At 48.9% G+C, this 12,662-nt stretch overlaps 1 protein-coding gene across 1 annotated transcript in view; it reads left to right on the top strand.

Moving 5' to 3' along the window:
- The first annotated feature begins 263 nt into the window (after positions 1-263).
- The window catches only part of slit3 (slit homolog 3 (Drosophila)), a 74,987-nt gene continuing 62,588 nt past the window's right edge, over positions 264-12,662 (top strand). The window contains exons 1-5 of the mRNA XM_056277538.1: positions 264-300; positions 1,603-1,735; positions 8,260-8,328; positions 8,451-8,522; positions 11,588-11,659. Coding sequence (XP_056133513.1) covers positions 264-300; positions 1,603-1,735; positions 8,260-8,328; positions 8,451-8,522; positions 11,588-11,659 — 383 coding nt within the window. The remainder of the gene's footprint in view (positions 301-1,602; positions 1,736-8,259; positions 8,329-8,450; positions 8,523-11,587; positions 11,660-12,662) is intronic.

Here is a 12,662-nt window from a genome sequence, read left to right as displayed (position 1 = left end):
CTGTCCCTCTCTCTCTCGCTCTCTCTCTCTCTCTCTCTCTTTGGTTTCTTTAAACTCTCTAATTCCCACTGGTTGTTCCTGGAGCCATTATACTGGAAATTAGTTTGGGAAAAAGTTAGAGCTTGGCTATGTTTGGAAACTCAGCACTGGTACACATGCGTGCACACACACACACACACACAAAACACACTCATAAACTTCTAAATGAAATGAAAGTCTCCATGTCCAGTGAAACTGATAGGGTCTATTTATAGTTCGATGAAATGGCTGTTAAGTTGTCCAGAGGCAGCCAAGGGAAAGGTAAAGTTAATTGAATTTGGTGAGAAGATATTTAGCAGACATTTAGATGTTAGTCCAATCAGCCAACTGTAGTTAGCCTAAGGCCAGACCTCCCAATGGACTACCAAGACACCCCCCCACCACACACACACACACACATACACACTTGATTGTACTCACAGCAGAATACATGCCCACATCCCACATACACACACATCAAGCCTCAGATTTCATTTGTGTTATCATTGGCTCAGTGTCCAGTCATCATTATTATCCATTAAGGTATAAACTTGGTCCATTTTTACATTTGGGAGCCCAATCAACCGGTCATTCATTTACAAAGCAGATAATCTCTCTCTCTCTCTCTCTCTCTCTCTCTCTCTCTCTCTCTCTCTCTCTCTCTCTCTCTCTCTCTCTCTCTCTCTCTCTCTCTCTCTCTCTCTCTCTCTCTCTCTCTCTCTCTCTCTCTCTCTCTCTCACTCTCTCTCTCTCTCTCTCTATATATATATATCATTGTCTGTGTATGTGTCCATTTCTCAGTAACAGTTTTGATCAATGTTGTGTGGAATGTTTGTTTATTGTATTGGGCTGCAACTCACAATAAATTTCAGTCGTTCGTCTATCAATTATTTTTTCGATTAATCATTGAATCATTCGTGTGTGTGTGTGTGTGTGCGTGCGTGCGTGCGTGCGTGCGTGCGTGCGTGCGTGCGTGTGGAGGAGGGTGTGTCAGTAAAGGAAATGGAGGGAGGCCTCAGCCAGGAACAACAATCTAGTCCCTAATTCCTGTTAATGCTGTGTACTTTTATGATTACAATCACCCAGATGTACCCCTTTGTGTGTGTGTGTGTGTGTGTGTGTGTTGTGTGTGTGTGTGTGTGTGTGTGTTAAATTAGAATCGTAATGCAAAGTCACAACTGCTCAGTGAATAGATAGCCTTTGTCTTTTGAGCAGTATAGGTTTGAATTGTCATGTGATGTGACTTTGGGTCCAGAGACAGTCTTTGAATGACACAACTGAAGCTGATTTTTATGCCCCTGTGGTCAGTTGATATAGATTAAGAGGTTCTCGCTTTCTCAAAAAAAAGCACTGAGTACAGAGTTGAGTGTAATTGACCAAGTATCACGCTTAAAATCTAATTTAATATGCCCCACCCTGTCTCTATCCCCCTCTCTCTTCCTCTCACTCTCTCTCACCTTCCCTCTTTCTTTTTTACCTCTCTCTTTATCCTTCTCCCTCTGTCCCATGATCTCTGCCCCTTCTCTTCCCATTTTCTCCTGTCTGTATCTTGCCATCTCCTCTTTCCCTCTCTAACCCCATCAGGCATCGAGGACAATGGCTGTCTGCCTGCATCTCGTTGCCCTGACGTCTGCACGTGCTCAGACGGAGTGGTGCGATGCAGTAACCGTGGGCTACACACTCTACCCAAAGGCATTCCCAAGGACACCACTGAACTGTGAGTGTCTTCTCTCTCTCTTTCACACACACACACAGGCACACACGTGTGATCATACATACACTTGTTCATAAGCACATGCATGCACGACACACACAGAGAGAAACAAATACGCAGACTGGCATGTGTGAATAAATATACGTGCCTGCAAAGAAATGTTCAAAACGCAAGGCATGAACATGTTCCCAAACAAATTTGCAAATACAAATGTGCTTGTACACACACACACACACACACACACACACACACACACACACACACACGCACGCACTTCTGCAGCAGTATAGTGTTGATGCAGCAATTTGCCCTCTACGGCCCCACAGACCAGTGAACCATTACTTGAGATACACACACACACACACACACACACACACACATGGGTGAGTGATGTGTAGCAGCAGTAAATTGCAGTCAGCTCATTCTAAGTGAACCGTCCTCATCAACACGAGAAAGCATTGTGAGTTGTATGGGAGTGTTTTTTGTATCTTTATTTATCTTTTCTTATTTATACGTTGTTTAAATGGTGTGTAAATCTTTGTAGTTGTGTTTGAATGTGTCTTTTTGTGTGTGTGTTTGTCTGTTTGTGTGTGTGTGTGTGTACATTTATCGCTGGAATTACCATTGAAACAAAAGCCTTAAAAAATGAAAAGAAGTCAAATAAAGATGGACTTGTGGAGTTAGAAAACAACGAGACAGGAGACGTGAGAGTAGACGTAGTCGAGGTAGTTTACTAGCTCCAACTTTACATGTCATATATTCGACAACGACACTGAACTCCTTGGACCGGAAGCGGAAGTGCATTCTCTCTTAGGTGAATGTCTCTAGTTATATAGATGTGGGTCACCACACAGGCCCCCCCAGAATTCACCTACACAAAACAATGCAAAACAGCAAAAGCGCAACTCATGAACATAAAAATAGACTCTACAACAGAACAGTCAATGACATAGTGCAAAGTCACGGGGAAAACAAGTGACGAGTCGGGGGGCGGACCCTGCGGCCATAACGGCTGCGCTTCACAGGAGGGGAAACAGATGGGGCCGAAACCCGGGCCATAGGCGGGGCCGAAGCAGGAACAGAGGCAGGTGCCGGGGCCGACCTAGGAGGGCGTCCCCGCCGCGAGGGTAGGGCCAATTGCATTGGCTCCCCAATGTCCAAGTGAGCAGGCTTGAGACGGTCTATAGCGACCCGCTCCGGCCCTGCCCCCCATGTCCACCACAAAGTTCTTATCCCCCGCCTCCAGGACGCGGAAGGGCCCGTCGTATGGGGGCTGCAGCGGGGACCGATGGCTGTCGTGCCTAATGAAGACGTACCTCGCCGATGGCAGATCCTTGGGGACGTAGGACCGGGGGAGGCAGTGTTGAGACATCGGAACGGGAGCGAAGGCACCGGCAGCGCTCCGGGACGCACTGAGGTGAGAGGCGGCCGACCAGGGAGTCGTAGCATCCGGAAGAAACTCCCCCGGAACTCGCAGGGGCTGGCCATACACCAGCTCAGCGGAGGAGGTCTGGAGGTCTTCCTTCGGGGCCGAACGCAGGCCGAGCATGACCCATGGGAGCCGGTCCATCCAGTCGCAGCCAGTGAGGCTTGCCCGCAGAGCGGCTTTCATGTCCCGATGGAACCGCTCACAAAGTCCGTTGCTCTGCGGGTTGTACGCCGTAGTGCGGTGGATCTTCATCCCCAGGTGCTCAGCGACCGCCGTCCAGAGCTCCGAGGTAAACTGGGAGCCCCGGTCGCTCGTGATGTCACCCGGTGTGCCGAAACGGGCCACCCAGCAGCCGATGAACGCCCGTGCTACCTCTGCTGCCGTCGTGGAGGACAAGGGAATAGCCTCTGGCCACCTGGTGGCCCTGTCCACAATAGTGAGGAGGAACGTATAACCACGGGAGGGGGGCAGGGGACCCACCAGGTCAACATTGACGTGGTCAAACCGCCTCTCTGGAACCACAAACGGCGCCAAAGGGGCCTTGGTATGGCGGTGCACCTTGGCGCGTTGGCACGCCACACAAGAGCCGGCCCAGGCTCTAACATCCTTACGGAGCCCAGGCCAAACAAACTTGACGCTCACCAATTTGGTCAAGGCCTTCACTCCCGGGTGGGAAAGGCCGTGGACGGTGTCGAAAACTCGGCGCCGCCAGGAAGTAGGCACCAGGGGGCGCGGTTGACCGGTGGAGATGTCACAGAGGAGGGTGGTGTTGGCCGCGTCGAACGTCACGTCCTCCAGCCGTAGCGCCGTAGGGGTCGACCGGTAGTCTTGAACGGTCGCGTCCTTGGCTTGGTCCGCTGCCATAGCGGCGTAGTCGAGTCCCAAGTGAACGGCGTTAACAACCGCCCGTGAAAGGCAGTCGGCGACGGAGTTATCCTTGCCCGACACGTGTTGTATGTCCGTGGTAAACTCGGAAACCGCCGCGAGATGACGCTGCTGACGCCCAGACCACGGTTCTGAGGTTTTGGCCATACAGAACGTCAGCGGTTTGTGGTCCACGAAAGCGGTGAACTGTCGGCCCTCCAATAGGAACCTAAAGTGTCTGGTTGCGAGGAAGAGACCCAGTAGTTCCCTATCAAAGGTGCTGTATTTGCGCTCGCTCTCACGGAGTTGTTTACTGAAGAACGCCAACGGCTGCCAGCCCCCCCCCACCCACTGCTCACACACGGCCCCCACGGCGTAGTCGGAGGCATCCGTTGTAAGGGCTATGGGGGCGGCAGGCGACGGGTGAGCTAGCAGCGCAGCGTTGGCCAGCGCGGTCTTGGCGGCCACAAAAGCCTCGTCCATCCCCGAAGACCAGTGCAGCTCGTCCTTAGACTTCTTACCCCGCAGGGCCTCATACAGGGGACGCATGATGTGGGCGGCACGGGGCAGGAAACGGTTATAAAAGTTCACCATGCCCAGGAATTCCTGCAGCGACTGTACAGTGCGGGGGCGGGGGAACATGGTGACAGCCTCAACCCTGGCAGGGAGGGGAACGGCCCCCTGTGGAGTGATGTGGTGCCCGAGGAAGGTGATGGACGACTCCCCGAACTGACACTTAGCTGGGTTGATGATGAGGCCGTGTTCGCTGAGCCTGTCAAACAGCTGTCTGAGGTGCGTCATGTGTTCCTCCGCCGACGCGCTGGCCACGAGGATGTCGTCTAAGTACACAAACAAAAATGGCATGTCACGGAGCACAGAATCCATAAGGCGCTGAAACGTCTGCGCCGCCCCTTTAAGGCCGAAAGGCATACGTAAAAACTCAAAGAGCCCAAAGGGTGTGATGACAGCCGTTTTTGGGACATCCAGTGGGTGGACCGGCACTTGGTGATACCCCCGCACTAAGTCGATTTTGGAATAGATGGCAGCGCCCGCCAGGTGGGTAGAGAAATCTTGTATGTGCGGTATGGGGTACCGGTCGGGGGTCGTGGCATTGTTTAGGCGACGGTAGTCCCCGCACGGGCGCCAACCCCCGTTGGCCTTAGTAACCATGTGAAGAGGGGAAGCCCACGGGCTGTCAGAACGGCGGACAATGCCGAGGCGCTCCATAGTCGAAAACTCCTCCCTGGCTATTGCGAGCTTGGCCGAGTCGAGGCGTCGGGCCCGGGCGTAAACTGGGGGCCCCACTGTGGTGATATGATGTTCCACGCCGTGCTTGGCCACCGCCGAGGAGAAGGTGGGTGTGGTCAGCTCGGGGAAATTTGCGAGCAGGCGTTGGTATGGATCCCCGGTGGAGAGTGTGTTAGCGAGGCACAGCGCTCCAGCGCCCCCAAGCGTGCAGGGGTATGACGCAAAAGAGACGGCATCAATCACGTGACAGTTTTTAACATCCACCAGCAGGTTGAAAGCACAGAGGAAATCCGCACCTAGGAGCGGGGTGGATACAGCAGCCATCACAAAGTCCCAGCCGAAACGTCGGCCGCCAAAACACACGTCCACATGTCTGATACCGTACGTCCGAATGGACGTGCCGTTGGCGGCGTCCATCTGGGGGCCGTGACTGTCGGTCATCGTGTCCACAGCTTGTGCTGGTAGTATGCTGCGTTGAGCGCCAGAGTCAACCAGCAGCCGCCGGCCCGACAAGGAGTCTCTGATGAACAACAGCTTGCAGTCACGGCCGGCGCCCATAGCCGTTAACGAGCGCCGGCCTTGGCGTTTCCCTGAACCCTGTAACTGCAGGGTTTGCGACACCGTTTTGCTTTTGCCCCAAACCTGGCATGGTAATAACAGAGCCCGTCGTCAGGTTGGCGGCGGGCTGTCACCGCAGCCGCGGTGTCCATATAGTCGTACACAGGTGGTGGTGGGGCGGTCTGGTGGGGTAGCAGGGCATGCACAAACTGTTGCCGGTTGGCCAGGAAAACCCTGTCTGCTTCAGCAGCCAGAGAACGGTAGTCCTTGGAGGCGGCGAGAGGAGAACTGGCCAGTGCTGTGCGTACAGGTGCGGGGAGCTGCCTCAGAAAAATGTGTGTGAAAAGAAAGGCCGGATCAGCCGATCCCAGCACAGACAGCATTTTTTCCATTAAATCAGACGGTTTGCCGTCGCCGAGGCCATTCGGGGACAGTAAACGGTCTGCCTTCTCCAGCTCCGACAGTTCAAATAGTTTCAGGAGGAATGTCTTTATAGCATCGTACTTGCCAGCAGCTGGCGGAGCTTCCAACAGCGTCATTGCTCGCGCCGTTGTCGATGCGTCTAACGCCGCCACTACGTGGAAGTACTGCGTTGCATCCTGCGTTATCCCTCTCAGCTGGAACTGGGCTTCCACATGTTGAAACCACGGCCGTGGATTATGCTGCCAAAAGTCGGGTAGCTTCACAGTAGCGGTGTAAATGCTAGCGTTAGCAATAGCCATGTTGTTAGCACCGGCGTCGTCGTTGTCAAACATACTCGTATTAGTTGTTCGATCACGTCGGGGTCACCAATGTGGAGTTAGAAAACAACGAGACAGGAGACGTGAGAGTAGACGTAGTCGAGGTAGTTTACTAGCTCCAACTTTACATGTCATATATTCGACAACGACACTGAACTCCTTGGACCGGAAGCGGAAGTGCATTCTCTCTTAGGTGAATGTCTCTAGTTATATAGATGTGGGTCACCACAGACTACACGATTAGAGATGGTCTGTCACTTGAGAGAGAAATACAGATTGTATCCTTGGCTTTTGTTCTCAACATTTCTTGGTTAAATAAATATTTTTTAGAGTCAAGGTTAGTGACTATCAACTAAAGGCGCTCTTTCATTTGTAATGAGGCTAAAGAAATCAAAGCTCTTTGAAATGTCTTTATTTAAAGGCTGCAATTAGTTCTTACATTCTTCAGAGGTCTAAATAGTTTCTCAGAGACATCATGAGAGAAAAACATGTAGAATATCCTGGGTTAATTGACTCGTTTTTGTATGTCAGAGTTAATCCCTTCACAGTGTCTCCATATTGATTTAACTACTACAGCTTGTAGTGCATTGTAAGGTGTTTTCTCAATGTCATTTTGGCAGCCATATCAAAAAGAGAATCTTTGAATTGAACTGTACTGAAGTGCACTTAGATACAGGGATTCTGAAAGGAGAAGAATAGACTAAATAAAATCGAAAATAGACACAGGTGAGGGAATCTCGCAATTATTCTCTCCAAGGAAAGATGAATCTTCTTACATGCATTTGGAAAAAAAACACACTTGCACTCTCGCGCAAAAACACACACGAACACACACACACACACACACATACACACACCCTTTTCACTGTGAAATAGGCCTGCCCCATAGAATCAATAGCAGTGATTATGTATTGATCAGGTGTGAAGAAGACACTCCATCATACTGTCTGCATGGCCTACTTATGACCTGGGGGGGTAATGTATATAAGAGGGGAAGAGGAGAAAGAAAGGAAGGGGGCAAGACAGGAGAGAAAAAGAAGAAGAAATAGTGGTAGAGAGAAGAGCAGATAGTAACTAACAGAGCAGATATTCAGACGCAAACACACACACGCACACCCACTGTAATGACCATGAATGAGTAGACTCGCTAGCTGGTTGGCTAACGTGTCGGACCCTTTAGTTGACTGGTTAGCGCAATCGCCCATGGTGCAGGCGACCCAGGTTCACGCTGTGGCAGTTCTTGGCTGCCCCCAGAATTCGCTACATTGGTATCAGAAGTGGAATGGTGAGACCGGGAGGCCATTGGAAGCGCATTGGCCCAGAGGCTTAAGGGAGTTGGTATTCTGAAGGGCGGACGCGCTTCCCGAAGGAGGAGGGTAGTGTAACAACCATGAATGAGTAGACTTGCTAGCTGGTTGGCTAATGGGTCGGACCCTTTAGTTGACTGGTTAGCGCAGTTGCCCATGGTGCGGACAATCCGGGTTCACGTCCTGGTTGCGACAGTTCCTGGCTGCCCCCTGAATTCGCTACACCACACACACACACACACACACACATGCACAAGCATAGACCTCATGGAGAGTGTGTACTGTGTCATATCCTGGTCAGTGTTTGCATTTGCCTTTTAACACTATATTCCACAGGGTGTATATGTAAATTCTGTAACAACTGTGTGTCTGTTCTTATAGCTACCTTGAGGGCAACATGCTGACCGCTGTACCCAAGGAACTGGCAGCCCTGAAACAACTCTCTCTGGTGTATGTAACTCTCACATCCTCTAACCTGTAACAGGACTGCAATCTCCATTCACTTGTTAGTTCCTAATTTTACAGTTTTTAACTTTTTGTGTAATTTTCTCTTTGTGTGTGTGTCCGCACAGGGATTTGAGCAACAACAGCATCAGCACTGTGGCTCCGTTCACCTTCAACAACATGACTCAACTAGCGACGCTGTAAGTTACCTAGTCGGCACAGACAGACACATACAGTACACACACACACACACACACACACACACACACACACACACACACACACACACACACACACACATGCACGCACATGCACACACACACGCTGCCGGGTGTGGCCTACGCTATGATGTATACTCTGTTTAAGCTTGTATGTGTGCGTGCGTGTGTGTGTGTGTGTGTGTGTGTGTGTGTGTGTGTGTGTGTGTGTGTGTGTTAACATGTGTCATTCGCATGGGTGTGTTTTGTGAGGTTACCCAGGTCCAGATAAATGAATGTTTTCTTCTCACTTTGATTTATCGCCTTGTATTCTCTCCATCCTCTACCTCTCTCCTCCCTTCTCTCCCCTGTCTCCCTCTTCCTTTTTCATCTTTTCAATGTCTCAGTGTTTCCTTCACTCTTGAGGTCAATTCTTGCTGGGTTGTCCACACCTCCAGAAACCGCTGATAAAAAAAACAAAAACAAACAGCAATGCCAGCCAAATGAAACAACACTTTTAGCATTCCAGAGTGGCTCTACAATCAGAACTGTGTGACAGCCTATATGACAAAGTCTGCACAACAAAATTCTGGAGGCATATGGCACTGAAGAAAGGCAAAGAGTGACCCTTTTCTTAATGTCAAAGGAACGTTATTTCTGCCTGGCAGCCCGAAAAGAAAAGAGATGCAGCCGAACGTAAATCAAAGTCTATAAATCAAAGTCTATCACCTCCCTGCTCCCTGCCCTCTGTTCTTCCAGTGAGTGGTCCTTCCTCCCTTTTTTAATCTCATTCCACCTCCCCAACCTCATCTTCATCTCCTTCTACCCCTCTCTCATCCAATTTATTCCCTCCAGGTTCCCTCTTTCTTCCTCTTCATTCTCTTATCTTTAACTTTTGCTGCCCCCCCCCCCCACACACACACACACACACACACACACTCGAACACACTACAGTATAATGCATGGGGAATTGCATCTGTTTGCCGGTTTTCCATGAATAAAAATGGTGTGATGGTGTTTGGTTTGAGCCTAAACTAAGAACACACATGGCTGTGTGCTTATTTCAGGGACAGCTATATGTCAGAGATAAGTGGCTGCATGCCACACAAACGTTAGCCAGAGGCCACATTTCTTATTGTATATGATTAAGGTCAGGTCCATTACCCCTAGCTTTAGAAACAGTTGAGTGAATATTTCATTTTTATTTCTTATATGATGTGCTGAGAGGGGTGCTTTATTGCAAAAATATTTTCTATTTCTGCTATTTCATTTTGGTTAGACACTAGCAATAGATATAGATTTTTTAAGGGCACGCTTTATCTGTAAACCCTGGGCAAAACAGCACCACTGTCTGTACTAGGGGCATAGTGAAACACACATTACGTTATAATGTGCTGTGTACGTAGAACCCCCCAACAATAAAAGACATCATCATCATAACCATCGTTGTCTGTAGCCGAGGGGGTTAACACCAAATTAAAGGATTATATGGGTAGAAAAACAGCCAACTCTCCGCTTTTGTTTTTTCAGCATCTTCGATGGCAGGTTGTTTCGAACCACATCAACAAAACCAGCAACGGCACCAACTTGAAAGAATTAACATTAGGGTACTTCGACACTAATTTAGGCTATATCATCCATCAACAAGTGGAGCCTGGAAAAACTCTGATGCCTTTTTCCCTCTTTCCTTGACAGCGTTTTTTGTTTTGTTTTGTTTTTTTGTTTTTTTTTGTTTTTTTTGTTTTATTTTCACTGAGAACATTAACTCTCCTGCGAGGGTTTGACATTTGAAATGCCTCGGTTTTGCCTCTGGGCATTTCAAATGCAGAACCCTGGCCTCCCCATTCACTTGCCCTTGGCTCGTCCCAGGAGCCTCTCCACCACCTGAGTTGGCATCTGCTGTGCCCCCTTGCACTGTTCTGCCCTTCCTCCTCCCTATGAGGGGCTGACTGCTCTTGTCACTCTTTATTTATTTATATGTGTTCACGTACATTATCGCGAGTCTGAATCAGAAGCTGTTCTCTTTGCCAGTATCCCAGGAATTAGACTCGGTGGGCCGGCAGCTCAACATGACGCTGAGAGACAGCACAGCGTCGAAGAAAAGCGCCATAAAATGTTTTTTAAAAAAACATAATCAATGCAAGAAAGTAGAAAATGAGACAAAATGTTCAAAAAGTAATACAATTAGAACAGTGGGGTGTTCTCCTAGAATTGTGGAGCCCTGTGTTTTCTGTGTGAATAAAATAAGTGCGACTGCTAGATAATGTCAACCACGTCTAAAAGGATGGAATCACCGATTCGAATCCCCGTGTTACCCCTGGCTTGGTCGGGCGTCCCTTCAGACACAATTGGCCGTGTCTGCGGGTGGGAAGCCGGATGTGGGTATGTGTCCTGGTCACTGCACTAGTGCCTCCTCTGGTCCATCAGGGCACTTGTTCTGGGGGGAGGGTAAACTGGGGGGACTAGCATGATCCTCCCACGTGCTGTGTCCCCTTGGCGAAACTCCTCACTGTCAGGTGAAAAGAAGCGGCTGGCGACTTCAGATGTATTGGAGGAGACGCGGTAGTCTGCAGCCCAGCTCGGATCGGCAAAGGGCGGGAGCAGTGACCGGGAGGGCTTGGAAGAGTGGGGTAATTAGCCAAGTACAATTGGGAGAAAGAAAAAAAAAAGGGAGGGGGGGTCCCAAAAAAAAAGGACAGCAAAATGGAAGGAAATGGTAGTCCATCCAGCCATTCCATCCATCCATTATCCAAGCCGCTTATCCCAATTGGGGTCATGGGATGCTGGAGCTTATCCCAGCAGTCATTAGAAATCATCAAGGAAATGGTAGTCCTTCATTTAAAATGGATAGGAGCTGTCAATCCAGAAGTACTGATATCCTGGCGTAAATGGGAAAAATCACATTCCTGCATGTCATGACAATTCTCCCCATCAGCATCGTAAGCTAGGGCTTGTTCCCTCTTATTTTTCACTCTCTCCTCTCTCTCCATTGGATGCTTATTTTATGTGTAGGATTCGTACAAACTTTGTTTTTGAACGTTTTTTTGTCTCCGTTTTCTCTCACACAGCATTCTGAGCTACAACCAGATCCGTTGTATCCCCATCCACGCCTTTGACGGACTCAAGTCACTTCGCCTGCTGTGAGTACATTGTTCCCCGTTAGTCATGCTGCAAGGCTAGATCCAAACATTCATCATTTATTTCCCCCCTCGACAATTACAGGAGCAGGGTTGATCCAAGGTTTTGGCATTCCCCTGCTGTTAGTCATAGGCATAAAAGCCATTCATCGTCACTCATGGTCAGAAAATAGTAGAATTCAAAACCACACTGTCATGGGTCACACCAGGGTACCTAATTTAGGACTGGGCTTGCCTAAATCAGATACACAACTCAAAAAAAAAAAAAGGTAAACCAAATCTTTTGTCTCCCATTACATCACTCCCCTTCTCTCTTCTTCCTCTCCTATCCTCCTCTCTTCTCAAATTTCTACTTCTCTCTTCTCAGCTCCTCTTATCTGCCACCTCCTATCTCTCCTCTCATCCTCCGTCTCGCCTGTATCTTTCCCTATCACCAACTCTCACTCTCTCTCTCTCTCTCTCTCTCTTTCTCTTTTGATGAATCGACCTTCAGCCTCTGTTTCTCTCAGTCATCCATCTGGTTGTCCACCCACTGTCTCCCTGCACATGCACGTACACATACATACACACACACAAACAACACACAAATATGCACAGACACCTACACACCCTTAAGCGTACACATACACACACACGCTACACTTTTCATTTTTGTCATACACACACACACACACACACAAACACTCGATGGTTGCTGTCTTAACATATACAAATACACGCGCACACACACGCTCACTAACACACCAAAGTCTATTCTTTATTCTCAGATGTTTTCTTCCATTTTGAGGCCAACGTCATCTCTGTTGCACAATGTTTCATGTGAGCCTTGCTTTAGATATTATTTTGATTTCACTATGGTATGACAATATTTCAGTTTTTATTGTATTTTTCTGTTAGTGTCCGTCAATTTAAGCAAAGGCTTGTAAACTTCGGCCCATACTGTTTATTCTGAGAGAAAGTTTTATTGTCATTAGAAATTAGCTTTGCTGCGCATTTTCTGTGCTGT

This window comes from Lampris incognitus, chromosome 1 (assembly GCF_029633865.1).
Source record: "Lampris incognitus isolate fLamInc1 chromosome 1, fLamInc1.hap2, whole genome shotgun sequence".
Taxonomy (NCBI): domain Eukaryota; kingdom Metazoa; phylum Chordata; class Actinopteri; order Lampriformes; family Lampridae; genus Lampris; species Lampris incognitus.
Note: the sequence above shows the minus strand (reverse complement) of the source record. Positions and strands in the feature narration are given on the sequence as shown.